This window comes from Parastagonospora nodorum (assembly GCF_000146915.1).
Source record: "Parastagonospora nodorum SN15 chromosome Unknown scaffold_21, whole genome shotgun sequence".
NCBI lineage: Eukaryota > Fungi > Ascomycota > Dothideomycetes > Pleosporales > Phaeosphaeriaceae > Parastagonospora > Parastagonospora nodorum.
The window spans coordinates 115,712-141,557 of record NW_001884569.1 but is presented as its reverse complement, the minus strand read 5'-3'; the positions used below and the strand labels follow the sequence as shown (position 1 = coordinate 141,557).

General features: G+C 52.7%; 12 protein-coding genes and 1 non-coding gene across 13 annotated transcripts; 5 read left to right on the top strand and 8 right to left on the bottom strand.

Moving 5' to 3' along the window:
* Window positions 1-130: 130 nt before the first annotated feature.
* On the bottom strand, window positions 131-4,293 carry SNOG_12006 (hypothetical protein; the record flags this gene model as incomplete). Its single annotated transcript, XM_001802185.1, has 5 exons — window positions 4,055-4,293; window positions 3,969-3,995; window positions 2,938-3,917; window positions 1,096-2,814; window positions 131-1,046 (listed from the first exon to the last, which is right to left on the bottom strand). The coding sequence occupies exons 1-5, from the start codon at window positions 4,283-4,285 to the stop codon at window positions 131-133; spliced, it is 3,873 nt and encodes a 1,290-aa protein (XP_001802237.1). The 5' UTR covers window positions 4,286-4,293.
* A 293-nt stretch (window positions 4,294-4,586) lies between these two features.
* On the top strand, window positions 4,587-5,898 carry SNOG_12005 (hypothetical protein; the record flags this gene model as incomplete). Its single annotated transcript, XM_001802184.1, has 2 exons — window positions 4,587-4,617; window positions 4,691-5,898. The coding sequence occupies 2 exons, from the start codon at window positions 4,587-4,589 to the stop codon at window positions 5,896-5,898; spliced, it is 1,239 nt and encodes a 412-aa protein (XP_001802236.1).
* Window positions 5,899-5,942: 44 nt separating this feature from the next.
* Window positions 5,943-7,364, bottom strand: SNOG_12004 (hypothetical protein; the record flags this gene model as incomplete). The annotated part of the gene is made up of 4 exons (XM_001802183.1): window positions 5,943-6,969; window positions 7,022-7,084; window positions 7,135-7,184; window positions 7,234-7,364. 4 exons carry the CDS (start codon window positions 7,362-7,364, stop codon window positions 6,047-6,049), a joined length of 1,167 nt encoding a protein of 388 aa, XP_001802235.1. The 3' UTR covers window positions 5,943-6,046.
* Window positions 7,365-7,610: 246 nt separating this feature from the next.
* On the top strand, window positions 7,611-9,045 carry SNOG_12003 (hypothetical protein; the record flags this gene model as incomplete). The annotated part of the gene is made up of 2 exons (XM_001802182.1): window positions 7,611-7,884; window positions 7,932-9,045. The coding sequence occupies 2 exons, from the start codon at window positions 7,611-7,613 to the stop codon at window positions 8,807-8,809; spliced, it is 1,152 nt and encodes a 383-aa protein (XP_001802234.1). The 3' UTR covers window positions 8,810-9,045.
* A 9-nt stretch (window positions 9,046-9,054) lies between these two features.
* SNOG_12002 (hypothetical protein) lies at window positions 9,055-10,539 on the bottom strand (the record flags this gene model as incomplete). Its single annotated transcript, XM_001802181.1, has 1 exon — window positions 9,055-10,539. One exon carries the CDS (start codon window positions 10,537-10,539, stop codon window positions 9,055-9,057), a length of 1,485 nt encoding a protein of 494 aa, XP_001802233.1.
* A 1,192-nt stretch (window positions 10,540-11,731) lies between these two features.
* SNOG_12001 (hypothetical protein) lies at window positions 11,732-12,460 on the top strand (the record flags this gene model as incomplete). Its single annotated transcript, XM_001802180.1, has 2 exons — window positions 11,732-11,915; window positions 12,120-12,460. 2 exons carry the CDS (start codon window positions 11,732-11,734, stop codon window positions 12,458-12,460), a joined length of 525 nt encoding a protein of 174 aa, XP_001802232.1.
* A 414-nt stretch (window positions 12,461-12,874) lies between these two features.
* On the top strand, window positions 12,875-12,982 carry SNOG_16610. Its single transcript has 2 exons — window positions 12,875-12,912; window positions 12,947-12,982. It is a non-coding gene; the product is annotated as a tRNA-Met (tRNA).
* Window positions 12,983-14,483: 1,501 nt separating this feature from the next.
* SNOG_12000 (hypothetical protein) lies at window positions 14,484-14,960 on the bottom strand (the record flags this gene model as incomplete). The annotated part of the gene is made up of 2 exons (XM_001802179.1): window positions 14,484-14,820; window positions 14,911-14,960. The coding sequence occupies 2 exons, from the start codon at window positions 14,958-14,960 to the stop codon at window positions 14,484-14,486; spliced, it is 387 nt and encodes a 128-aa protein (XP_001802231.1).
* Window positions 14,961-15,127: 167 nt separating this feature from the next.
* Window positions 15,128-16,011, bottom strand: SNOG_11999 (hypothetical protein; the record flags this gene model as incomplete). Its single annotated transcript, XM_001802178.1, has 3 exons — window positions 15,128-15,705; window positions 15,731-15,782; window positions 15,901-16,011. The coding sequence occupies 3 exons, from the start codon at window positions 16,009-16,011 to the stop codon at window positions 15,128-15,130; spliced, it is 741 nt and encodes a 246-aa protein (XP_001802230.1).
* A 1,437-nt stretch (window positions 16,012-17,448) lies between these two features.
* SNOG_11998 (hypothetical protein) lies at window positions 17,449-18,426 on the bottom strand (the record flags this gene model as incomplete). Its single annotated transcript, XM_001802177.1, has 2 exons — window positions 17,449-18,314; window positions 18,366-18,426. 2 exons carry the CDS (start codon window positions 18,424-18,426, stop codon window positions 17,449-17,451), a joined length of 927 nt encoding a protein of 308 aa, XP_001802229.1.
* A 1,255-nt stretch (window positions 18,427-19,681) lies between these two features.
* On the bottom strand, window positions 19,682-22,542 carry SNOG_11997 (hypothetical protein; the record flags this gene model as incomplete). The annotated part of the gene is made up of 4 exons (XM_001802176.1): window positions 19,682-20,536; window positions 20,567-20,754; window positions 20,804-22,343; window positions 22,397-22,542. 4 exons carry the CDS (start codon window positions 22,540-22,542, stop codon window positions 19,780-19,782), a joined length of 2,631 nt encoding a protein of 876 aa, XP_001802228.1. The 3' UTR covers window positions 19,682-19,779.
* Window positions 22,543-22,600: 58 nt separating this feature from the next.
* SNOG_11996 (hypothetical protein) lies at window positions 22,601-24,025 on the top strand (the record flags this gene model as incomplete). The annotated part of the gene is given in 3 exon segments (XM_001802175.1): window positions 22,601-22,697; window positions 22,982-23,319; window positions 23,336-24,025. The coding sequence occupies 3 exon segments, from the start codon at window positions 22,601-22,603 to the stop codon at window positions 24,023-24,025; spliced, it is 1,125 nt and encodes a 374-aa protein (XP_001802227.1).
* A 119-nt stretch (window positions 24,026-24,144) lies between these two features.
* On the bottom strand, window positions 24,145-25,618 carry SNOG_11995 (hypothetical protein; the record flags this gene model as incomplete). Its single annotated transcript, XM_001802174.1, has 2 exons — window positions 24,145-25,347; window positions 25,433-25,618. The coding sequence occupies 2 exons, from the start codon at window positions 25,616-25,618 to the stop codon at window positions 24,145-24,147; spliced, it is 1,389 nt and encodes a 462-aa protein (XP_001802226.1).
* Between the last annotated feature and the right edge of the window lie 228 nt (window positions 25,619-25,846).

The following is a 25,846-nucleotide window of genomic DNA, read 5'->3' as shown; positions in this document are numbered from 1 at the left end:
GATAGTGCGAATGCTCACGCAAAGTCTCATGCCAATATACGAATCTAATAACACAAATCATACAAGTCTAACCCACCCAAATCCCCCGCATATTCCGATATCTCTCGCGTATATACATTCCATTCCCTCTCTACTCATCATCGATGACTTCTTTCTCCCTACACACGACACATCCGCGCCCGACGGCGTTCTTGATGACATGTGCGTGCGCTACTTTTGCACCTACGCTTCGCGTCCACCGGCCCTCGCCTTCCAGTGCGTCGCTGGCGAGTTGTTGTTGGAGCGTGGCTGCTACGCTGGCGCTGGCGCTTGTCTTGGGGAGTAGGCAGCTGAGGTGGAAGACGTGGCCGCATGCGAAGCCCACGAGTGTGTCGCGTGACAAAGGCAATGGGCCGTCTATGATCTCCGACTCTTCGGGTGTGGGTAGAGTGAAGGGGCGGTGACATCCGGTGCAATGGCCGGGAGGTGCTTCGCCCACGGGAGCCTCGGGAGCAGGAGGGTCGATATGTGCTGCGTTTGTTGTAGATGTGACGGCTGTGGTTTTGTCATCTGCTGTCGCTGTTGCTCTAGCTGCCCTCGCGGGTTCAATACCCTTTGCAACAACATCGATGCCCTTGTCGTGTTTCTTGTGTCTTGGACTGTCGTCGCATATCTCGACTTCAAACTTGACACCTCTTTTCTGTCCAGCACGAAGTGTGTCCATGCCGGCTGCGACCTCGCCGCGCAGCACTCTTGCTACACCCTCGGAGATGGAGTGTTGGATCTCGTACTCGCGGACCATCCGACCGATACCGTCTCGCAGACCTTCAATCTCTAGTCCTTCAGGAATGCGGCGCACAAGCTTAATAGGGTCAATGGCGGTGCCAACTTCGGCGAGGAGCCCGCGAATGAAATGTGGCTTGTCCATGGAGTATTCTAGTAGATCGTTCCAAAGGTCTGAGTCGTCTTGTTCCTTAGCAAATGAAATCGCAAAGCTGACGTCGGAGAGCTTTTTAATGATGAGATACAAGGCACGCTTCGTTTGGCCGGTCTTTGAGAGGATGTGTCTGCGACATGTTAGCAGCGTCATAACGGTGCGGGTGTTTCTCAACTTACACAAGCTCTGGGATATACTCCCTCCTCTCGCACTCAGCCGTCGCCTTGCTCAGATCGTAGCTTTGACTCTTTCTCAAATACTCCATGAGCAGTTCTCGGTCGTATTCTGCGAAGAGATCGACCATGAGGTCTGCGAACTCTTCCGCGACGATCTTGCCATCAGCGGCCAGACGGTCTTCAGCTACCCGTTCTTTTGCCGTCTTTCCTGTCCGCTCATGCATCTCCGGTTTCCATAATCGCCGGAGGTAGAAGAATAAGAATGGCTGGAACGGCTCCTTCTTTTGTTGCAATTGCGACACGACGTCAGATGCAGGTATTGTACCTCGACACCCCTCCTCAACGAGTACGTTGATTGCTTCCGTAGACGCTTCCTCTAGCTCCGGCAACGTCGCGGAATCCATTTGGTCTTTTGATACTCGCATCATAATGAATCCAGGTATGTCGTCGCGTACAGCTTCTACGAGATGGAAGTCCCGAATCAGCGTCATGGCAGCGTCCGCGTTCTGTAAACGGATATAGCACCGCAGAGCTTCTCTTTGCCTACCGCTTGCAAGGAACAGCTTGGCAAGCCCATCTTGCAATATTCGCCAGTCTCTGCCTTGTACATCGCCCTCGATAGAGTCTTCCGTGACATCGCCAGCGGAGAGTTTACTTTTGATAGCCTCAATAACGCTGTTGACATCGTAAAGGTCCGTATCCCAAGCCTCAAGTACGTGTTTGAAACGTATCCGATCATGTATGATGTAGTGTCCAAGTACCACCTCATAAACCATCGAAGGTAGTGGTGGCTGCATCGGCTTTTTGGGTATGTATGGCGATATCTCGTTGAAGTGGTTTGTTTGCGCAAACTTCCAGACCCAGTGTTCCCATCTTGCCGATGTGCCAAGTACACGTCCAGCGACTTTACCTGCCTCTTTCCAGTTGTCGGAGCTTACAAGCTGTTGCACCCACAGGTCACCAATGCGTCTCTTTTCTTTTTCAATTGCCGAATTCTGATTCGCTCTTGTGGCAGATACAGTTGTTTGTGATTCGCTTTCATCAGCGAAAAACTCATGTAGACTGCCTTGCTTTTTCAAAGGTGTGCTTGCTGGAGACCCTTCGGACGCAGGTAATTGAGCAGCGGATGCTGCTATTTCTGGATGGTCTTCCAATAGCTCCCATGCATCTTTGTAATTCTCGTGCTCCAATTCCCACTGGAAGTGATCGGAAAGATCACGCTTGATGGCCAAAACACAATCATAAGGACTGTGTATAAAGATCTTAAGACCAGCTGTCGCGGCGTTTGGATGAATCTGAGCTGGTCGCTTTCCGGGCGCAGACGAGGACACGTTTCCGGCGCTCGCAGACGACATGGATGGGGCACGCGGAGGTGTTTTGGAGTCAGAGCTGAACGGGATGTTCATGACGCTGGCTCCAGTACTAAGAATCCGCGCTGCTCCCGCTCCTACATCCCAGATACCACCGCCGATAGCTTCTAGTGCACTTCTCTGTGCAGGAGTCATGGTCTGTGGGTGGGGTACGTATAAAGTGCCCAAGTGGTAATCAGCTGCGGAGAGGGTTTCAAAGCGGCTCACTGTCAACGAATCAACTTCGACTTCGTCTTGTGTCGCGGGATTGATGAGCTTGAGCTCAGGCTGTAATCCATTCGCTCTCCGATGCATGCCACGCCGTGGCGTTTTCTCGTCCTGAGTGATGGGATTGTCGTCGTCATCGCGGGTCCGGTAAGCAAGAACAAGAAGTAAAGAAGGGGTATAAAGCGCTATGCCAGAAACTACACAATCGTCGAAATGAAGTCTTCAAGCTGGTCAGCAGGGATCGGCAACAGGAACTGAGAGAGCATACCGATAAACAATTTCGGCACTGCCGACAGACTTCTCGCCAACGTTCTTACCAGTGCCGGTGCCACCAGGATACACACGGACGATCCAAGCTGTGTCTCCCCAGCCAATGACTAATTTCTCAACCTTCCTTCTCTTCGCACTGTGTGGGGTCTGCGCAAGTCTCTGGTGAGGGAGTGTAGAATCCGACTTGCCCCCATTCACACTCATGCTATCGTCTTCATCCGACTCGAGAGACTGGTCATCAACCCACTCCATCCGCGCCTTCCACACGCCGGCCATATCCTCCCAAATGCGACGGTTGGGTCTTTCGACAAAACCCACCCGCTTCCATGCTAGGTCGGAGTCGGCACTGTCAAGATGAAGATCCGTTCGTATGATGCGGATGCCATATTCGTTCGACCAAGCCACAAATTTGCCAGATAGAGACCATTTAATGCCACTAATAGTGCCTTCCCCAGAGTGCAGTATGGTGTCCTTGCCCCCATGACCACCCAGTCCAATGGCGCCCAACCATCCTGCAGCAGCTTGTGACGCGGAGCTAGTATTCGCGTTCGACTTGACTCCTATCTGGCCTCCGATAGTGTGAATAAGTTCTCCAGCCAGGCCACCAGACAAATACGACCGATCGGACTTGTAGTTCGGTGACAACGCGACGGCTTGTACTGGGCGCCCGAAATTCCGCAGTGTAACATCTTTGGAATCTGTCAAGGATTGTACGCAGACGGTTCCGTCTATGGAAGCGGATGCGATGTATATCTGGTTAGATGGTATCGCAGGCACTTGAGCCTGGCGCGGCGTGCGTGGGGATGGAGTTTGGGCAGCAGGGGATGCGGTTCGTCTTGAGGAAGAGTCGACGGGATCGGCTGCCGGTACGAAGGGCTGTGAAGGTAGTAGCGGTGACACTGAGAGCGCAGTCACAGAGGCGGACGGATGTGCGTTGTAGGTGCGAAGTGTCTGGAATGCAGGGATGTTGATGGCGTGCTGTATTTGTAAGTATATGTGCAACTATCTGGAGCTATTTGAGGTACTCACAATGTTTCCATTATGTGTGCCGACGATCTATCTACAGCTTAGCATGTGTCTCTGAGGGGTGACAGCTGTGGGAGCTATGGCCGTACCATCTTATCCCCCGCAACCACAAAGGTACTCGTCGCGTCGCCATTTCGGTATAGCGGCAGCAGATTGCTGGTCAGGCGATTGTACTTCAGCTTCGGTTCTTCATCCTCGGCGTCCTCATCATCATCTGAGTCCTCCTCTACGCTCTCTTTGCCATTGCTGTCGACCTTTGCGAGCTGTGACTGGTCGCGCGACGGCGTGCGCGGCTCTTCTTCGGTTGCTTCCGCAGCCATGCTGGTGGCATGAGCTGCGGTGAGTATGTAAGGCGCTGCAGCTGTGAAGGGTGGTGAAGGCGACGTGTGAGCGCGTGGAAGCAGTGCGTCGACCGCGGCATCTGGCCCTGGCACTATGACGATCCGCGCTAGGTAGCTTCGGCTCCACAAAAGTTTATCACGCTCGTCCCGCATGTCATTATCGGCATCACTCTTCACGGACAATATGGTCAGATATCACAGCACTCGTGATGCTTCCTTGCCGAGTATTCTCATCTATTGGCGTGAATAGATGTCTTCTCCGTGCACCGTGCACTACAATATGTCGAATATCTCCATGCGCAAGCTCGTCAGCACGATGCTTCTCCACCACCTTAAGCCGGTCGAAGAAGTTCGATTTCACCCAATCGCCTGAACAAATACCAGTCAAGGAGGATAGCAAGGAGGACGTATTGAAGAAGAAACAACATGGGACGCCCAAGGCTTCAAGAAAGAATGCGGGCAAGACTTCTCTGCGCAGTATAGCAGTTGAAGCCCAGAGGTCGCGGACGTTCGTCAAGTCGCGGGGAAGGCAACGCTTTGTAGACCCAGATGCAGAGACAAAGACGGTCACAGCATACTGCGCTGCCGAGACGTACGACATCACAGCCGCTGCCAAACTTGTCAAGCAACAGGGCTACGAACTCGATCCCTTCTCAACCGGACTCTACCCTCAAGTCATACATGTCCAAACATCCGACAAGCCCTCCGAAGTCAAAGACTACCAGCAAGGAGACATCTTCATTTTCCCCTCCGGAACCGTCGTAACCTGGAACGTCCGCGAGCGTGAAGCCCTCAAGCTCGTCAACCAAATCCTTCCCGCCGCCGCCGAAGGCTCCCACCTCGACATGCTCGAAACCGAAGACCTGGATTACCTGGAAGACCCCAGCAAAGAAACCAGCGAAGTCGTCGGCGACACCATCGTGCTCGGCACAAAAGCCGAGCCAGAGCACGACTCCACCTCCCCATCTCCCACCGACTCCCCCGAAAACCCCCAGCGCCACGAAGTCGACACCATTCTCGCCAAAATCGCGTTCTCCTCCGGCCTCGCGCGCTCGACCAAACTCTCCATTCTCGAGACACTCTTGTCTGACTACCAGCATTCCACCCGCTCTATCCCCTCAGCGCTAAGCTCCCTCGCCCCCTCCACCCTCTTCACCCGCTCCTTCATCCTGCGCAAAACCGGCGAACTACTCTCCATCCGTGCACAGCTCAACCTCTACTCCGAGCTGACCGACTCCATGCCCGATATCTTCTGGGACAGCCGCCACGAGCTCGGGCTCGGCGAGTACTACGACCAAGTCGGCCGCGCGCTCGACGTGGGCGTGCGCATCAAAGTCCTGAACGAGAAAATTGGCTTTGCGCAGGAGATTGCGAGTGTGCTAAGGGAGCAGTTGAGTGAGAAACATGGGCTCAGGCTCGAGTGGGCGATTATCGCGCTCATTGCGGTCGAGGTCGTGCTGGAGGTTTATCGGCATTGGATGGAGAGGCGGGAGAGGGAGGATGAGGGGAGTATGGAGAGTCTAGTGCGGAGGTATGTGCTAATGTTGATGGAGAAGGAGAAGATGACGAGCAAAGAGGCGGAGAGTAGTTGATGGTTGGCTTTCGATTTTACGTGATACCCCACTCAGATATAGACTTCGCATGTTAAACACAAAAGGAAAATAGACTTGATTTCGAACAATCCAGCTCATGCAAATCTACGAGCGTTGATATTTACAGACTCCCACCGCGCTATTGCATCTATTGATCATCCAAAACATGCAGGTACTTCTTCTCCTCCCTCTTCTCCTTTTCGCTCATTGGTGGCAAGTCATAGTAGTTTGAACTTCTGTATCCCTTGAGGTACTCGAACGTCAAGCTCTTCAGTTCCACAGGCTCAATGTCCAGATCCTTGAACGTCTTGGCCTTGGGGTCAACTGTCTGATCAATAAATTCGCGCTCGACTTCATCGCCGGAGTGGATTGGCCACCAAATAAACTTGTTGGCGTATGTGGCAATGGGCTTCATAAGACCCTTGGGAACATTGACGTGACCGCGCTTCTTCATGGCTTCCTTCTCAACAAGGTCGTTGATCTCGGCCATGGAGTACTCGGTCGGGCCGTAGAGTTCGTAGGTCTCAGCAGCCGTGGTGTCATCCTGCAGCATGTGCTCGAGGGCCATGGCGACATCAATGACGTGGACAGGCCGAAGGCGCTCTTGCAGGTTGTTGGAAGTCACGATATTTGAAGGGTAAGCGAGGCGGTGGAGAAGACGATCCTCAAATCCGAACATAGGCGCTGGTCGAACGATGGTTGTTTCTGGGTAGATGGAGCGCGCCAGCTGTTCACCCTGGGCCTTTGTTCGGTAGAAATCAGATGGCGAGTCCAGCGATGCGCTGTGGGATGAGACTTGCACGAATCGGTCAATGTCGTACTTGGCAACAGCCTCCACGATGCGCTCCGTTCCGTGAACATGGACATCCTCGAGATCGAAGTTCTTGGTGGGGTAGTCGCGACCAATGAGGTTGTAGACAATGTCAGAGTGACGAACGCTCTCTTCGATGGAGGCTGTGTTCCGCAGGTCCATTTCTAGGAAGATGACGCGACCGAGATCACCAGCAACCTTCAGGTGGCGCTTGGCCATTTCCTCGCGGAATGGGATTATAACGGTACATCCTGAGCGTGCTGTATACACCGTTAGTTGACTACCATGTTTTGACCTGATGACTACACGCACCCAGCCTGTTCACGATATAGCGTCCCAAGAATCCAGTGGCTCCGAAGACGGTCGCAGTGTATCCTGTACATGTGTGAGCAGTTGCCCCAGTGTCGATGTTGGCTGCAGCGCACCTCCGAGCGACGATCTACCACCGGCTACCGTGAGAATCGGCTTTCCAGTCCTTGCAGCAAATTAGCATGCTGCTCGCGATCCCATCAGACATATCCCACCTGGTGATCTTGACGTCCGAGTTGATCCGTGACTGGGAGGCTGCAGAGGTCGATAGTCTGGCTATGCGCATCGAAGGAATTGGGGTCCGCGATGCCGCCCCAGCGCGAGCACATCGGAGAGGCAGAGCCATGTTGCGGCGGTCAATGGCTCGTATTCGTGGCGTTTGAAGCTCTGGTTGAAGCTCTGTGAGGGATGGACGTCGGGAAGTGACGAATCTTGGCGAACGCTAGTTTGGTAGCTGCCGCCGCAACGCCATCCACAGCAACACATGCCACACTTGCATGCACTCACTCCGCCTTCATCTGCCCCACACACGATTTCGGCCGACTGAATAATACCACTTGCACTCCCGGATCGACACATCACAGCCGCAATCATGGCCATGGATACGGACACGATCCCGAACCTGCTGGGCGATGCGCGGGACCAGGCACCGGAGGAGCTCCAAGAGTACTTTATCACCTTCGAGGACTACTGGGAGCGGAAACTGTGGCACGAGCTTACCGACAAGCTCATCGAGTTCTTTGAGAACCCAGACAGCGCAAAGCAGCGGATACCCTTCTTCGAGACGTTCATCAAGAGCTTCGCAAACAAGATCAACCAGCTCAAGCTTGTCACACTCGGCCTCAGCGCAGCAACACAGTACAAGGGTATGTCTTCACACGTGTGTATATTACTAGAATACTAACCACCATAGATGACAAGGAGCGCCTCAACTTCGTCAACGACCTTGCAAAGAGCGTCAACAAGCCCGCCTCACAAGATGCCTACGTCTACGCCACAGTCGCTGCTGCCAGCATACAACTAAGATTAAAGGACGAGGAGGGTGCGAAGAAGAAGCTCGATGAGTGCGAGCAGATACTGGAGGGCTTTGACTCGGTGGAGACAGTGGTGCACGCCTCGTTCTACAAGGCGAGCGCGGAGTACTACAAGTCGAAGCATGAGTTTGCAGCTTACTACAAGAACGCCCTCCTCTTCCTTGCCTGCGTCGATCTTCAAGATATGGAGCTCCGCGAACGCCAGTCTCGCGCATACGACCTCAGCATCGCCGCTCTCGTGTCAGATTCCATCTACAACTTCGGAGAGCTGCTTCTCCACCCCATCCTCGACTCGCTCGTCAACACCCCGCACGCATGGCTGCGCGACCTCCTCTTCGCTTTCAACCGCGGCGACCTGATCGCATACGATGTCCTCGCCGGCAACATTTCCAAAGTACCCCTACTCAAGGAGCATCAGACCTTCCTCTACCAGAAGATCTCCCTCTCCGCCCTCACAGAGACCGTCTTCCGTCGCCCACCCCACGACCGTGCCATGACCTTCACCGAGATCTCACAAGAGACGAAGGTGCAGCCAAACGAGATTGAGCACCTGATCATGAAGGCGCTGAGCTTGGGGCTACTGCGGGGTCAGATCGACCAGGTTGCTGAGATTGCGCGCATCAACTGGGTGCAGCCGAAGGTGCTGGATATGAAGCAGATTGAGAGCATGCGGGCTCGATTGAAGGAGTGGGATGCCAGCGTCAACCAGCTTGGGAACTGGATCGAGGGTGTGGGCAAGGACGTTTGGGCTGCATAGACACAACGATCAGATGCTTTGGTCCAGCAGTAGGGCTTCCTCGCAGCAGTTCCAGAGGGCGCGTATGCGCGCCATGTAATCATAGATTATGCTCATCATGCCACCACGCATGAGAAGACGATGAAATGAAAAGCCATCACACTGCCACGAACTCGCCTCAGTATCTGTCCACAAATCTCTCATTGTTCTTCATGATCTTATAGTTGCCTATATTATATATTACACCCTCTCTTCTCAATCCATTTTCACTCAAACAACCCCCCGGCCACAATCGTCGCACCCACCACCCACGCAGGCGCCCAAACAATCCACACAACCACCTGCGTCCACATACCCCAAACATGCCACCCAATCGCACTTATTCTCAACACCTCTGCCAGATCCGCGCCTAGCAAATACGCACTCCACTGCGCCACCATAATCGGGTTCAACACGACCAGCACCCCGAGCTGCAAGAACGTCAAACCAGAGTGTTTGACCTTGCGCACGAAACTCAGCGGCGTAGTGAGTACGCCAATGATAAACGACAGAGAGAAATTCAGCGTCGCCAGCGCAGCCAAGAACATACCCAGCAACAGCAACGAGAAAGACTGAATGAGCGTGATTTGCTGTGCCGTCAGGGATGGTTCGAGGGCGTAGTAGTTTATAAATGCCAGGCCGACGGGTAAGAGGACGGCGAGGTTTGCGCTCGTTAGGAAAATGCCCATCAGCATGTCGAGATCCCACGAGTTGAAGTAGTACATGGGCACCAGGCCGGCGGCGTGGGTGGCGAGGACGACGAGGACAGGGAGGAGGAGGGGGCGCTCGATTACGGCAGTCGTGGTCTTGGGGACTATGCTCACGTCCTTGCCATCTGTGACTACGTCGGTCTCAGAAGCCTCGGAAGACGGTTTCTTATCTTCTACTGCAACGGGCTTCGAGTCCTTGGGCGGTAGGCGTCCGGTAGGTGCGGGTTTCGCGGATTCAGTGGGCTGCCCGCTCTTGACCCAGAGTGCGAGCGCGGTGATGCTGAAGTTGAAGGCGATCAGCATGGCGGAGGGGAGGTATGTGCCGATGCTGACGAAGCGCTTCGAGTGCATGAGGAGGTAGAAGAAGAAGCTCTGGTGCAGGTGCTCGAGGAGGTTGTTGAGGCTGCGGAAGAGCGATTCGACGGTTCGTCCGAGAGAGATTTCGTCGTGCCAGCCATCGCCGACGGTGACGAGCGTAATGGCATCGACGTGGTATGGGATGAATGATGAATGAGGGCCAGTCGCGTGACCGAGACCCTGGGAAAGCATGCCGCGAGCCATGGTTGTGAGGCGCTGCTTGTAGGTGTCGTCCTGGCCGAACATGCGCTGGATGGAACAGTCGATGCCCATTTGTCCACCCGCGACCTGAACAGCAGTATTGAACAGATCCAAGTTAGGCAGCTGACCATTCACTCCATCATACACAACGTGCAGCTTGTCGTAGCGATGTCCCCAAGGCCCAGCAGGATAGTCGACGGCAACAGCGCCCTGTAGTGCCCCGCTCTTGATCTTCAGGCTCTCCACGTACCGCTCGTCGTGCTCGTTGTGGTACGCATCAACCCAAGCTTGCGGCCCAATGGTGCTGTCTCCAGAAATCAGGAAGATGACGTCCTTGCTCCAGAGACTCCAGCGCTTCATGTAGCGTGCCAGGGTGAGCACGAGGGCTACACCCGAGTTGTTGATCACGTCGTCCATGTTCTTCCATGCGCCAATGAGCACCATGGCCTCTGTCGCGTCGGCGCGGGGACCTTGGAGGATAGCATAGACATTTTCGCCGGAGAGTGTGTGGTTCGATACGGTGTAGTTGTACTTTTGCGTCGCGACCTTGAGGTTCTGTTCGAGGAAGATGCCTTCGAGCGCTTTTGATCGCCTGTCGTGTTGTTAGTGCGGGCGATAGTCGTCTGATCTGCCATGGTCTTACTCGTCAACACTCTTATCAATCAGTCCATGGACTTCATGTCGGTATGCTCTGAACACATCGTGCTCGGAACCCTCAAAGTATGTGTGCACTTGTCCCGGGAGCAATGCGTTCTCCGAGACATATGTCCGTCGCGAGTATTCGTCCAGAGGCAGTACAAGTAGCCATGCGATTCCAATCACAATACAGAGAGCCGAAAGATAAGGCGGCAGCTTTTGTATGCGGTCGCTATTCCTCAATGCGAGGAGTGAAGCTTCACATGTCAGCACTCCAATCTCTTCAATTCACCACCTGAAGCCTTACATATGAGCGCCATGTCGTCTCCTCCTGAATTGCACCAGTCGAAGAAAGGAGAAGAAGGATCAGGACAGAAATGCGGCGTGCAACTTCCTCCAAGACTTACCAAGCTCCGCCAGCCCACCCAGTGCGGAAGGTACGAAGTGTGAGGATCTGCCGCTAGAAGCCGGGATCCCTGTCATTGGTAACGGCCATCCGATCTTTTGCGATCTTTCGACACGCGCCCAAGACACATCGACACTCCCGACGCGTTCCGCCATGCCGTCGTTTCCCCAGTTCAATCCGACGCGCTTACGGTCCTACGTGCTACGCCTGCCGCTATGCACCCGCGGTCTCATCCTGGCCATAGTCGGCCTGTACATCGCGGCGATTCCCTTTCCCTGGTTAAGGGAGTTTGGGCAGCTGGAGCCGGCTAAGATGGATTTCACGCAGAGTACGTTGTCCTTTGATTTAGTGTACTTAGGAGAAGACTTGAGGGAGCTAGTGTATGTCCCGTTGCATCATAGAAGGCCCGGTGTTGAAGGAAGTGTAAGCTTATGAAGCCGACTGGACAGCGCTATGCACCCTGGAACTATGACAGAGCACGAATCTGAGGATGCAGATGAGGCGATATGCCAAAGAAGGATCAAAAGCTAATGCGATCATTGTATAGTGCACCGACTGAACTTGTTCCCCGTCACGCATCTCAACTTCTTCCACATGATCTTCAACCTCATCGCCCTTACACCACTCCTCGAGCGCTTCGAATCCGAATTCGGTACATTGGTCACTTTGGCATTGTTCACTGGGCGTAAGGGAGTACCAGGCTATGCATGGAAGCACGAGATTGACGACAGACAGCATTCGGCACAATACCAGGTGGCATCTACACGTTACTCGAGAAGTTTGTACTGCGGAGCAATACCATTGTTATGGGCGCCAGGTATGCATATATCTATATCTGCAGCACATGGTTGCATGCAGCTAACCATGATACAGTATATGGGTGTTTTTGCTTCTTTCAGCGGAAATCATGAAGACACATAAGACGAACCCAAGCTTCAAGTATGCATACTCACTCGCAAGTTCTGTGTCATTCAACTAACAGTCTCCAGTGTCGGACCATATAAGATCCCCACCTGGACCACACCACTTATTCTTGCGCTCGTGACGAGCTTTATCGTCCCAAACGTCAGCCTCATAGGGCATCTCTGTGGCGCAGGCATCGGCTACCTCTGGGCCTCAGGCTACATCAAATTCCTCGTCCCCCACGAGAAGATCCTCCGATGGGTAGAGACAAAGCTCAATCTGCTCGGCAGACTACCACACTACGTCAGCGTAGACCAAAAGACATACGGTCGCTACGGCGTCCTGCCGACTTCAAACGTCCCAGTACCGCTCGGCAACATGCCACGGAGTCCAGAGCCCGGGCAAAGACTCGGCCCGTAGTCAATCATGCAGTCATCCACCTTTTTACAAGAGACAGTGTTTCAAATAATGTATACCACGCACACCGGCAGCACGATGTAGGTGGCGTTTGGCGTCACGGTAAGAAGGAGCATTGATTTTTCCCAGTAACGTCCACGAATATAATGTATAGATACAACCATCCCAATATAAACACTACCCAACCAACATCTTAGCTTTCTTTTCGTTTCTTATCCAATCAACACTCTCCCGGCCCCAGGCACGCATCTGTCCTAGCCCCTGTCGTACCCCTCATGCAAAGTCTTCGAACCACCCCACTTAGCCTACCCAACTCCACCAAACTCTTGTCCGGGATAGGAAAATAATTTCTTTATATTGCAGTCAAATTGGCCAGACGTCATCGATTCATCCCAACGCGAACAATCAGTTCGCAACGTCTCGTTGGTGTAGTTGGTTATCACGTGGGTCTCATAGCTACATTACTGTGATCTGCTCCAAGAGCAGGAAATCCCAAGGCCGCCAGTTCGAGTCTGGCACGGGACATCATGAATTCTCTTTTTGCTGGTGCTGTGTGTGGCCTTGGTCATGATGGTTATGTTTTTGCGTGTGTGATGGATGTCAGGGATTTGTATTTGAAGATCATTGGGAAAGTGGAATTTTTGCATGGACTATGTGTGGTGAGATTTAGAATGCATTTAACTTTGCGTGCATTTTTTTTTTTGTTACAAAGTGGTGCGATCTGTTCATGTTCTTGCTGTTGGGACTGGCTCGACTTGAGGTGCGCGCAATGGTAACTCTTCTATTTTTTACGTATATTATCACCATGGGAAAGATGATCTTGAAAGGTTCGCTACGGAAGTGACTTTCGCATCACTGACCTGCTGCAAGTATGCACTCTCCTGAACCCATCGTATTTTTTCGCTCAGTTCAGGTACGCACTCACCAAAAGCTCCCTTCAAAATTATTTCACGCAGTTCACGCACTGTCATATCGGCCTCACTGGAGAAACCATCTTAGAAATCTGCAGCGGCAACGCCAAACTTTCCTACGTCGATCGAACTTTGTCGATCCGAACGACTTTTCCGTGGTCGCGAAGTCCGTTGGCCGATCCTTCACCTCCCTCAGCGCTGCCCCTCCACGCTGCGCACGACCACATTACTCAAACCGGCAAGTTGGCGCAAAAGTGTGGATTGTAGAGCTACAGGAGGGGCAAAGGGGCATCGAGGGGCATAGAGGGGCTGAGGCGGGGTGGTTTGGAGGGGCAGTGGAGGGGCACGATCAAAGTCGGCTCTGAGGCGGAATTGGCGACGTTCACGGCGACGAAGGAGGTTGGGGAGGGTTAGAAATTCGGAGAATTGTGTGAGGCGGTAGGGATGAGATGAGCTGTGGGGTATGATTGGATTTCGAATATGAATATTGCTTCAATGTCGCGTGCGCGGAAGGTAGGTACCGCAGGTTATCAACTGCGAAGGGAAGTAAACAGGTCTTTCAGATCTAACAGCCGTAAATTCTATACGGTATCGATAGATTCTGATTTCGACAGTGAGGCACTGTGTATAGCTCTAGGTATCCTGGTCGCTTTCCGTCGTAGTTGACAAATCTAGGAAGTGAGCGATCGCTTCGCTAATCCGTTCAATTTTTGGTTGCTTATATACCCTGATATTCTCTATATGTCATCATATCCCCGTTCCCCATCCTAATGTATTTCCACTCCAGTGTCGTCGGCATGTCTATCCGGCTCAAGTTCTTGTCCTTCACGCTCAGTATGCCTCTTCACTCGCAGCTGGTTGGTCTTATTGACAGGAAATAGACGTAATGTAGTTTCTTCATGCGCCTTCACTCTATCTTGAGCGTCTTCTAACTATCAGCCTGCATGGGTCTTATCTTCCTGTCCTGTCTTCCTCTTGGAGCCCATAAAGTATGCCGATTGTTGCACTGACCAGGGCCTGTCGCCTCCCAGGTTTTTCCTGCTACACATAAGCTCTAGGAGTAGGTCGTTGACGTAGTCCGCTGGCATCGTGTTCGCAAAATCTCTTGCCTCGATTCAATCGATGCTGCTGAACCTGCAGTAGAGGTCCACAAGCAATTCTCGGGCTAGCGAGTCCTCCACTGTACCGTTGTATATGATGCTTATCTGTCCCTTTGTAGGAAACATCTTCGAGGCATTACATCCGGTCATCAAGGTTTGAAGTACCGTGTCTTGGAATTCAGCATCCATGAACTTCTCATCGAGGACATACATCCTCGCCCACTTGATCGTGTCGAACGTCGTATCGGCATTATGACTGTAAAGCCATTGTACATAGCCGGCGAAGGTATCTGGGTCATGTTCCTTGAGATCGATGGGTCTGCCCTGACGTCCCGCGGCCCAACCATAGTAGCTAGAGCAGAGTAGAGGTCTAGTGTAACTTAAATTTTGCAGCTCAATTCTATACAAGGCGTACTCGCTAAGAACTACGACTAAGCCTTACAGCTCGGTGGAGAGTAGAGTAGAGATCTCAATCGGACCAGCGCTCTTCATCCTTCATGGACGACTGGTAACGTCTCCATCATATGAGAGAAGAGCAACGAGCAGAGGCTCTACAGGAGAGCAGCGTGTGGCACAGTACCGCGCTATGCGTTCCACGCCTCACGCTGCTAAGCCACTAGCAGCTCCTATTTGCGGCGTAGGCACCCTCACTCTGCTGCTTATGCGTCCTCGTCGCGAAGAAAGGGCCGGGTATACCCGTCCGGATACGGCTTCCCCACGCGATAGGCGTCATAGTCGACACCCATGACCATTTGCTCTAACCTAGGTTCTACTTGCAGGCGTGCCTCTTCATTGTCCCTGCCAAACGGGCAGGGGACATAGAGAAATAGCCTCTTCAGTCCCCGTAGCTGAAGAAGAGGACGAACCACCTCTTCTTCGTAGGCTTGCAGTATGCGCGGCGTAGAGTGCGCCCTTGTATCAAAGCCTTCATTCTCGCTCCAGTAGCTGCCAATCTCCACAGTCAGGCTGTGTATAGGTAGCGTCGCCTTGCTAGCGAGGACCTGGATACTCGCCTGCCATAACCGCCAATCAAGTAATCCGTCGACAAGAGATAGATCGATAATAGGAGGAAGCAGAAGAGTGAGTCGGCGCATCCGGCCAAGGGCGTGCGATGAAAGTCTGTCCAGAAAGGTATGCATCCCTGCTAGATTGATATTGTCCTGCGAGACGAAGTTGGCGTTCCAGGTATGGATGCTAAAGGCGTTATATGAGAAAAAGATATCGGTAGCTAGGTCTGCTAGAGATTTGTTTAAGAGAGAGACTTGGGCAAAGTATGGAGCCCCCAGCTAGCGTTGCTACAACCTGTGCGGAATGCTGCACATCGTTTAGTGCAAAAGCTGGCTAGTGTTAATTCGACTTGGCTGTCGTCTAACGTGAGGCGGGCGCGATCGCAACTGTGCATTAAGCAATAGCGACAAAGCTTGCCGTTTACTATAGATATGGAGGCCTCTTGTACGAGGGAACTGTCTGCTAAGATCTGCAGCTGCAGCTGTCGAGGCAGGCGGTGAAATGGGAAAGACTTCTGCGGTGCCAGCGCTACCATAGCGGTTAGCCGTGGTATAACGGCAGCAGCGAGGCCTCTCAGCTCTTCGTAATAAGTATGACTTGGGGCTCCAAGACAAATGCCACAATTGCGAAGCGTTGGCAGCTGGAGCAGCGGCTGGAGGATGCGCTTCGCAGCTGGCATACCCTCTACATGGTTGACAAGGTAGAGCGACAGTTGACCTGGCACTATATGCTCTGCAAGTCGACGGCAGACACGTTCCCATTGGGCTAACCTAAGTCGATCGGACCGCGACTTTGTGGACAGCTTGCGGTCGTGCGATTGCTTTATGGGGCTGGCAAAGCAGCTTGAAAAGGCAAGTGTGCTAAAGGAAGTGGCGACGTGTGGCGATTGCCGTGGTGTTTTGATACAGTGCGGGGCCAGACAGGTGCACGGGGTAAGGCGAATGAACAGGGTGTGCAGATTTTGGATCGCGAGCGCACTTATCTAATAAGTACTATTAGCTATCATAAGAGTAGACATCACATGACCCGAATTCGGTTTTGGATAAAGGAAAACACTTAATTGGTAGAAAGAAAAGGGTAGCCGTCGATGGTGCGCGCAAACGTGGTGAGGGATGCATTGAGCTGTGCTTGAAGATGCGGAGACGGCGCAGCAGAGTCTGCAAACTGGTCTAGGTCTTTGCGTATTGACGTTGACTGTCGCAGGCTTAAGGCAGAGCTAATGAGTCTCTAAGTACCACGAAGCTGTTGATGCTAGGGCACCGGTGTTGTGTCCAGCAATTCAGGTCTATGAAGCGATTAGGACTGAGATTGGCCAGCGCATAGATCCTTTCGCGCACTACACGGGGTAGGGCGAGAAATAGACACGGGGATGGGCAACGCAATTGACTTGTTAAGACGTAGCGATCTAGCGTAGCCTGAGGCATAACTCGCTGGAGTAGAAAAGGGTTAGTAATACGTAAAGTAGCCGTTGTAGAGTTGGGGAGCGCAAGAGAAGCGAGCGTAGATTGCCTCTACGGTACTACTTTAGCTGATTAACCTAATGTCGCAGTATTGATACCTGAGAACAGTGAAGTGCTGATCCACGTGACTGAGCTAACTAAGCTCAGGAAGTGGACTAACGTTTCTCCGTAATCTGTTTGTATATTTAAGCCAGCTCTTCTGATATATTAGAAGAGCAGTGATCAATACAATCTTTTCTCTCAAGTTTGCTCAGCCACAACACCTAAACAGTATAAGCGTAGTGAGTTTAACGAACCCAGATTGCAGGGTAGAAGCTACTACTACCGAGTATGCCTTGTCCCAAGTTTATATATATACACCGTAGACACGGCATATTCTCTAAGTTCTGCGCCAGCCTATTCTGGCTGCACCTCTGTTATCTCCTTACTTTTCTGTGCCACCCTCGTTGCTCATGATAGACCTCATCCGCACCACTACCTCATTGATACTTCAATCGTGAAAAAGGTAGGTATCAGGAGCCCATCATGGCCCACCAGATTGTTTCTACTGGATCGGTCTCTTTCTGAAATCCCGCCCAAATCCAGTAAATTCCCTCTTCTTCTACGTGGAAACCAAGACTTTCCAAGAACGCAGTCGCAGCCTCCTTGTTAACTTCAATAGTTCCGGGACCAATCTGCTGATCGTATGCCCATGGCGGCACACATTTCCTGCCGAAGAGCACCTGGAACTCCGGGATGTCAGGGTGATATACATGGCCGTCTTTGACGACAAGAGACACTTCCTCTATCTTGCCGTCTGTCCACCCAGACCAGGAACTTCTGAATTTGAAAAGGCGTCTGATCTGCTCTCCTATTTCGTTGTTGGTTCTAGGTATACTAATATGCATTCCTGGAGCTTCCGATAACAAGCGAATATATGGTAAGAAGTCCTCACCATTGTCGATCCATGGGGTCAAAGACGCGATGTTGATATTACCAGCCCAGTCACTTTTGTCGATGTTACTGTCATGCCATCCCTGGTAAAAGGTGTCGAGATAAGAGGTGAGCCGTCCACTATTCATCGGCACAGCAGTGTCGGCCAGGTATATTGGACGAAACTCGGCACGTATTCTCCGGCATACATGCGCGAAGTGAAAAAAACTCAAGGCAGCAGTTTTGCAATCTAAGCCAGCATCGTTGCTGCCAGTGCTGCTCCACCCGATTTGATGGCTTTTGGTACACCATCTTGGCTCGTTGTCGTTGCCCAGGCTTAACGCGTCGAAATTCACTGTCAGACCATTCGACTCAAGACTTGATGCTACGCAATCGGTATTCGATTTGGGTGCATTGCAGTGGATGCGGCTTGGCCGGCAGAACGCGTACACATGATTTCGCAATTCTTTGCTGTCAGTCAGCAAGTATAATTCATGCTGCTGGCAAGCCGCCTTACCTGCAGAAAGGTCAAGGAAACGAAACGGAATTTCAGGCTCCACGGTGTGAGCATCAGCCATGGAGGCAGAGTGTGAAGCTTGGAAGGACTGAGACAGGCCGCATGATGTAGTGATGCAACGCTAATTCTTTTGAGACTAACCGAATTAGGGACTAGCATCGAAGAAGGACATGCAGACAAAGTCTTGCTGATCCGATAGCCTGAAGTTATACACAGAATCGCTAGCTTTTGATTGCGACGCTAAGGTCCTGTGTATAGCTTCGGGCTCTCATATCCCATCCACTTTCTCATCGACGCCGGAAGCGTTACATGCACTTCCAAGGACTAAGCAGCCTTTATCGGCCGCTATGCACAGGTACATCTAGTTAACATCATTTCATGAACGTTACTGTCCCCAGATCGCCGGAATTGGGTGCCTGACTCTATGATCGCCGATGAGCACATCCGAGAATTTGGCATGTACAAGTGTTCAAAGAGAATGGATGCTGGAACTAACTGGAGTCTCTACCTCTTTGGATGTATCTATGTCTTCTGCCGAGCTATGCGTTACACCTGCAAGTTTCAAATCAACGGAATAGTGCGAGAAACGGTAGGGTTCTTTGAGGGCGATGACATGGGCTGCGCGCTATGGGTCGGCGCGCAGAGCGAGATCGGTGAGTATCGTTCAAGCTGGCAGTATGTAATGGGGGAGAGATGAATGTGAATGCGTAGGATCCAAGGGCGTTCTCTCGTCTGGACCAAAAGGTTACAAGTTGTTCCTGTAGTTTCTCAACTATGGTGGACAGTGAACAAATCCAACAGCCAAGAGCTGTACACAGATTCACTAGGATTCGATTGCGACGGAAAGGCACCGTGTATAACTTCAGACACTCTGTTCGCGTCCCATCGTAAGCCACGACATGTAGTATTAGCGGCGGTAGTTTTTCATTTCAATCTGCGACATCCCTGACGATTTCATACCGAGTTTGCAAAAGTTCCAGCTCCTCCAGGGTTCCGTGCGATCCGCCTAGGGCAAAGGTGACTGTTGAGAACATCAACTGTTGTAGTGGTACAGCCCTTATCATCAGCCATACAAACCGCGATGGAATAGATGGAAGTTATAGGAAAGGAAGTAAGATTTCATTGATACACGAGCAGGACATGTGCGTGGAGAGAGTTTAGGCACAGTGAAAATAGATTTACTACTAGCCACAGCCTCAAATCAAAGACTCGATCTCCTGGATTTGGAAGTGCTAGAATGCCACGCCTAGTGAGTCAGCTGAAGCGGGGACAACCTGATCATGTAGCAGCATCACGGCTAGTCCACAACAAAAAAACTTAAGATAGCATGCCTGGGATGCTAGGTCCAATCGAAAACAAGCATGTTCCCCCCCAAAACTGCTAACGCCAGATACCGAACGGACATGAATGTTACTCAAATCTTCTCCTCCAGCCTGGCAGTCATACCCGTTACAGTCGTCCTCTTCGCTGCCTCACGCTCGAGGACATGTAGCTCACGCTCCATTTTCCGCTGGACGGCATGCTTCTGAGCTTCGGTAAGCTGATCCAGAACGTGGGCCAATCCCTCTTTCGTCTTGCCGTTGAAGGAAGCCTCGAGCTCCGCCTTTGTAGCAGCTGCGAGTTGATCTTCGAGTGCCTTCAGCGCCTTCAATCCAAGCTCAGATACAGCACGCTTGAAGTTCTCTTCCTCGTCTGTCTTCGCCTTCTTCGCAGCCTGTTCGCGCTCAATAGCACCGGCCTCTCCCGCCTTCCGCTTGGCAGCCCTCATTGCGTCTTTCTTAGCTTTGGCAGCGAGATACCGGACAGAATGGCCTAGCGCTCGGCCCTCCTTCGTAAGAGGTGGTTCGACATTGAGTGGCGGTGCGGTGAAGAAAAGTACTCGACCTTTCTCATCGCGCTGGAACTGCTCGCGAACCTCTTGCGGTATGCTGAGGTTGGCGTGGTCACTGAGTACAAACACTTCAACTGCTTGAGGGACCTTGTAGCCGCTGGGTGGTTGCTGGGTGTATGGCTGCTGGTACCCCGGCACTGGACGTGGGGTCTGATATGACTGCATAGATGCGGCAGGTTGTGGGGTGAAGGGCACATGTGGCGTGATGGCCTGGTACGCAGGCGCCTGGGGCTGATTGCTGATGCGCGTGCGGGGCAGGTGATTGGGAGTGAGAGAGATACTGGGATTGATGTGAGGGTGTATAGGCTACCGACGCATGATGTTGCTGAGGTGTAGGAGCAGGCATTGGGTGAGATTGCTGGTGCCTGCGCAATGGGATAATTCCGAGATGATTCGAAACTCGTGCGAGGAAGCAGTGGGCAGAGTAGGCGTGGGAAGTGCGGGCGCCGGTGGAGGTGTTGGTGGCGGAGGAGGCGTGGGCTCTGGTGGTGGAGAGTCCTAAGAGTAGATTAGCTTTGGACATTTTATGACAGAGGAAAAGCCTTACCTTGGGATCGCGAGGCCTTCGATGAACAGCGCCAATCTTGGGAGGCGCATTCTCAGCACCCCACTCGGGCTTGGGAAGGTCGTCGTCCTCCTTTTGGTCATCTTTGAGCATGTACGCGATCGGGCTTGGGTTCTTCTTCAGCTTCCGTGGCGCATCGAATAGATCCATAACGTAGTCCTTGTCTCGCACCTCATCGGGCAAGCAACTAGCCCACGTCTTGATCTTGTTGAGCTTGTGGTTTTCCTCGTTGTAGCGCGCTTCGCACACGTAGATCTCTTTGTCTTGAGGGAAGTCGCGTGGCCGGCCCTTGTTGTACCTCGTCACGAACATGACGAAACATCGATCCACAACCTCGTCAATACGATGGTCCCGATACTGGCCTGTCTTGACTACCTCGTTCTCCAGAAAATGCCGATCGAAGCGATGCACTGTTTGCTCAGGTCGGTAGTACCAACATGCGTTCACCCACTTTCCACCGTCCGCATCTTGCCACGTACGATATATCTGAGCAACAATGGGCTTCGTGAGGTCGTTTGCGTTTTGAATGTGGACCCAGTCGCCAACCTTCCAAAGTTCGCCGTTGTGCAGGATACCGTTGGGCATGGGTATGCGGCCTTCCTCCATGACGAAGTCGGTGTCGGGCTTCTCTTTCTCGGCTTTGGCAATCTTCCGGGCCTCCTTCTGCAGATGGACTGCATCTTGGTAGATCTGGCTCTCCTCCTCGTTGTATTGCTTTGCGTTTTCAAACATAAGCTCGACATCGACCATGAAGTGGTCCACAGAGTTGTACTTCTTCCTTTTCAACTTCCGCTTCAAGATGTCCATGGCCATCGGGTTCTTGATCTCCGCATGGTACTCAGGCATGACGGCCTTGTCCGGCACACGCTCGAACGCGCTGACCATGAGTTTATTCGCTTTATTCCTAGGCTTGCGAATGCCCTTCATGATCGTCTTGATGCGGGCTTCCATCGGCGTGTCGACACGCGGGGGTCGTCCGCGCTTCTTCCTTGACTCTGGGTCATCGGCCTTCTCGTCGGCCTTCGCTCTCTCCCTGCCCTCGCGTTTGCTGATCGCTGCTGTAGACCGTGCGCCTCGCCTTCGCTTGCGCTTGCCTTCGTCTTCCTCTTCGTCGTCCTCTTCTTCATCAACTTCAAGTTCCTCCTCATCTTCCTCCTCGTCGTCCTCTTCCTCCTCCTCTGGTAACAATGGGTCTTGCTCTGGAATCTCGCCAAGGTATGGCAACGTTGCGACAGACTGCGGAATGATCTTTTCGTCCACTAGTCGCTGCAGCTCTTGCAAGATGACTTTCTTGACGTCGAGCGCATCGACGTATGCCTGTGAATCCTGCCTGTTGTAGACCTGCGCATTATGCGGAATGAGTGCAAGATCGCGCACAAACTCGGCGGTGGTTTTGTACTCCTTCTGAGCAACTTTTGCCTTGATTGTGCTCAAGGCCATGGGCTCCTTGATGATATCGTAGTAGTCGGGCACCGCGCGTTTGTTGACCTTGCGCTGGAACAGTTTGGTGGGGTCGTAGCCACTGCATGGACGTCAGTATGCGTAACAATGCAACAAGATACTATTGGGACTGACTCTGCATCTCTGTAGTCGTACACATTCTTCAGCAAGCTAGACATGCCCTCCCATTCTGCCGCAGAGACGGTGGACGATGCGCCGGCCGACTCAGCGGTCTCGGTGGTCGGGACCGGCGTTTGGCTTGTCGCACGTCCAGATGCCATCGTGCTGGTAGGCCGTTGGTGTTTTCTGGATGGTGATGCGGATAGTGCGCGCGGCGCGATGCTGGAGCTGTCGCGTCGTGAATTGGAAGTCGCGACTGGCCCCTGCGCCGGCGGACGGCGAAAAGTGCTGCCGATCCCTGCCGCAACTCTCGGGAGTCCGCATTCGCTCTCAATGCTTCGGGAACATTCACCTACGATAGTCACTCCAATAATTGTCCACGCCATAAGTCGCCCCTGTATGCTTTCGATAGACTAACCAATCTACAACTTTGCACCATACTCTACCCACCTTCTGTACTTGCCTTCTCACGTGAAGCCCCTCATCTAACAACTCACTTCGTCTAGCCGCAGCTTCCTCGCTTTCTCCACCGCCCCGTCCTCGTCCTTACGCCATAACCCCACCATTCTCACTCCCCGCGATCAACAACTTCGTCGGCAGGCGCCCTCGTTCTCATCAACTGCATCGCAGCCATCGCAGCCAACACCACGATAATGCCCATCCGCATACGACTACGCGCGCCCAACGGCCAGCACACCCTCTCCCTCGACGACAACGCCGCCGTGTCTGACCTGCTTTCATCCATCTCCGATGCCACGGGCCTACCGCTCTTCGAACTCAAGTGGAACTTTCCACCCCAGCCGCTCGACCCCGCGCTCTATGGCTTGTCAACACTACTCAAAGACACCGATCTGAAGCTTAATGGTGCGCAAATCATCGTCATTGCGATAGCAACAGGAGACCCTAGCGAGAAGAAGGCCGAAGAAGAAGGCTCAGGCGCAACAACAATCACAGTCCGCGCCCCTATCACTGAAGCGGAAACAAGCCTCTGCGCTCAAAGACACCCCCGAGGTCCCTGTGCCAGATCGCGGCGGTACCATGGTGTTGCGGGTCATGCCTGATGACAACTCCTGCATGTTTCGAGCTCTTGGCAGCGCTGTGCTTACCGACACACTCGACTCCATGACAGAGCTGAGGTCTCTTGTAGCGCAAGCCATTCAACGGGATCCGGACATGTACAACGAAGCGGTCCTGCAGCGCTCGCCAGACGATTACTGCAAGTGGATATCATACTCAGACTCTTGGGGTGGTGGCATCGAGCTGAGCATTCTGTCACAGGAGTTCGACATTGAGATTGCCAGCATCAACGTGCAGGACTTGCGAGTGGACCGCTTCAATGAAGGCAAGAAGAAGCGCTGCATCCTTGTCTACTCGGGTATCCACTACGATACGATCGCTTTTGTTCCGGGTGGATCGTCAACCTATGATCCAGAGAATGACATCAAGCTGTTCGATACCGAGGATGACGTGATGTTGGAAGCAGCTCGGCAATTGTGTGGCGAGCTTAAGAAGCAACACTACTTCACCGACACACAAAAGTTCGATATCAAGTGCAACACATGCGGCTGGCAAGGCGCCGGTGAGCGGGGCGCTGTAAAGCATGCCGAGGAAACTGGGCACACCGATTTCGGCGAAGCCAACTGAGCAAGTATTTTCATATTCGCTCAAAGAGTCTCACGGCCATCTGAGCATTATATGAACACGGCATTGTGCAAGGGTAGTAATGAAATTCATTCGAACATATTGGTCACATCAGTGACCGTCTATATCGCAACGTTTGCGCAACTAAACGCTGGCTTGACTGCACCAGCATAGTCATCGATAATCGCCTCAACAGCAGCATACAACCCGGGCCCAAGCAGGAACAAGCCGCAAAACATTACAAAGATGTGAATGACAGTCATCACGCTTCTGCTAGCCCCGCGGAACAAGTTGCCCTTGTACAGTTGCCAGTAGGCAATGGCAAAGTAGATGAAGCCGAAGAACGAGTCAAAAGCCGCCCCAAGTAGCGACAGAAAGTCACCCATCGAAGGAATAACCTCGGCGAAGATGAAGCCGATAGTCCAGATGATAGCCATGACGGCGATCCACACTCCCCATCCGACAACTGTGTTGCTGTGCGCGTGCCTGCTCTTGCCCATGATGCGGTTGTACACGAACTTGGCACTGACGTTGGCGTAGATGACTCCGATGACCAGCGTAGGAACAATGACGAATGCAAACGAAGCCTTCTTGTAAACGACTGGACCCAAGCTGCCGAATGCTGGAGCAGTCGCATACTGTCCGAGATACCGGAATCCAATCGCTGGCGGGATGATGAACAAGACTGCTGAGATACCACCGAGTACTGCCAACGCTTTGGGAAAATCCTGAGGCCTCTCCATCTCCGAAATGAAGGTCGGGAACAAAATTTGCGGAACCCAAAGGAACGTAATGTTGAGAACCGCATTCATGACAGCCACAAACGTCGTTCCCATCGAGCGGAAACGCATACGTCTTGACCGGTCCCGCTCCTTGGGGAAAACGCCATTGTAGCCGTACAGCGGATTGTCCTCGATCCCAGCGAAGACAAGGAACAGCAGAATCGCAATACCCATACACGCAGCACTGAACATACTCATGAAGCTCACATGATTCAGCGTCCTAGGCAAACTCATCACCACGCCCATGACAGTAACGATAACGCTAAACGCCACCGTGCACATGGAGTGGTCCGACAGCGTGTTGAGCACCTTGGCGCCCGTCAGGACGTGGAAACCAATGAGCATGATGTTGTTGAGGAGCAACATGACGGCGGTGAATTCGTACGCGATCTTCGATTTGCCGAAGACGTGGTAGCCGAAGTCGCAGATGTCGCGGATCTCGGGATGCTTCATGATGAATTTGTGCATCGTTAGGGAGGTGATGTAAAAGAGTGCGCCGGCGACGAGCATGGTGATTATGCCAGGGACCCAGCCGAGGACGCTGTGAAGGTGTTAGCAGTGGGAAAGAAGAGATGGGTGTTTGGACGTACGATAATGACCATGACTGCGCCATGATGGCAAGACATACTTGGTCTCCCGCGAGCAGCCATGCGGCGCGTTGCCAGGACATAGTGCGCAGCTTGATATCGTGGCCATGGTCTTCCTGGACGAGGGCCTTGATCGCCTGTGTCGTGCTATCCTGATCGGAATCCAGAGCCTCGACATCGACCTCCGCCTCTCTATCGAGCTTCTCATCATGAAAATTAGTCGTCATTTTGTAGTTCAAGCCTCAGGAAAAGAAAGCGCAGTGCGAAGATCAAGTCGTATGTCGCAACGTCGCACAAAACATCCTAGTATCCGTTTGCAGCAGCAGCGAGCAAGGACCTTTTTAAGTCATTCACCTCCCGCATCCTCATCCTCAGCCCGCTAAGCGCATATCCTCACGAAATGGCGTGCTCACCCATTTTCGGGCTCCCCGTACGTCTGGACCCTCCGTGCTTCC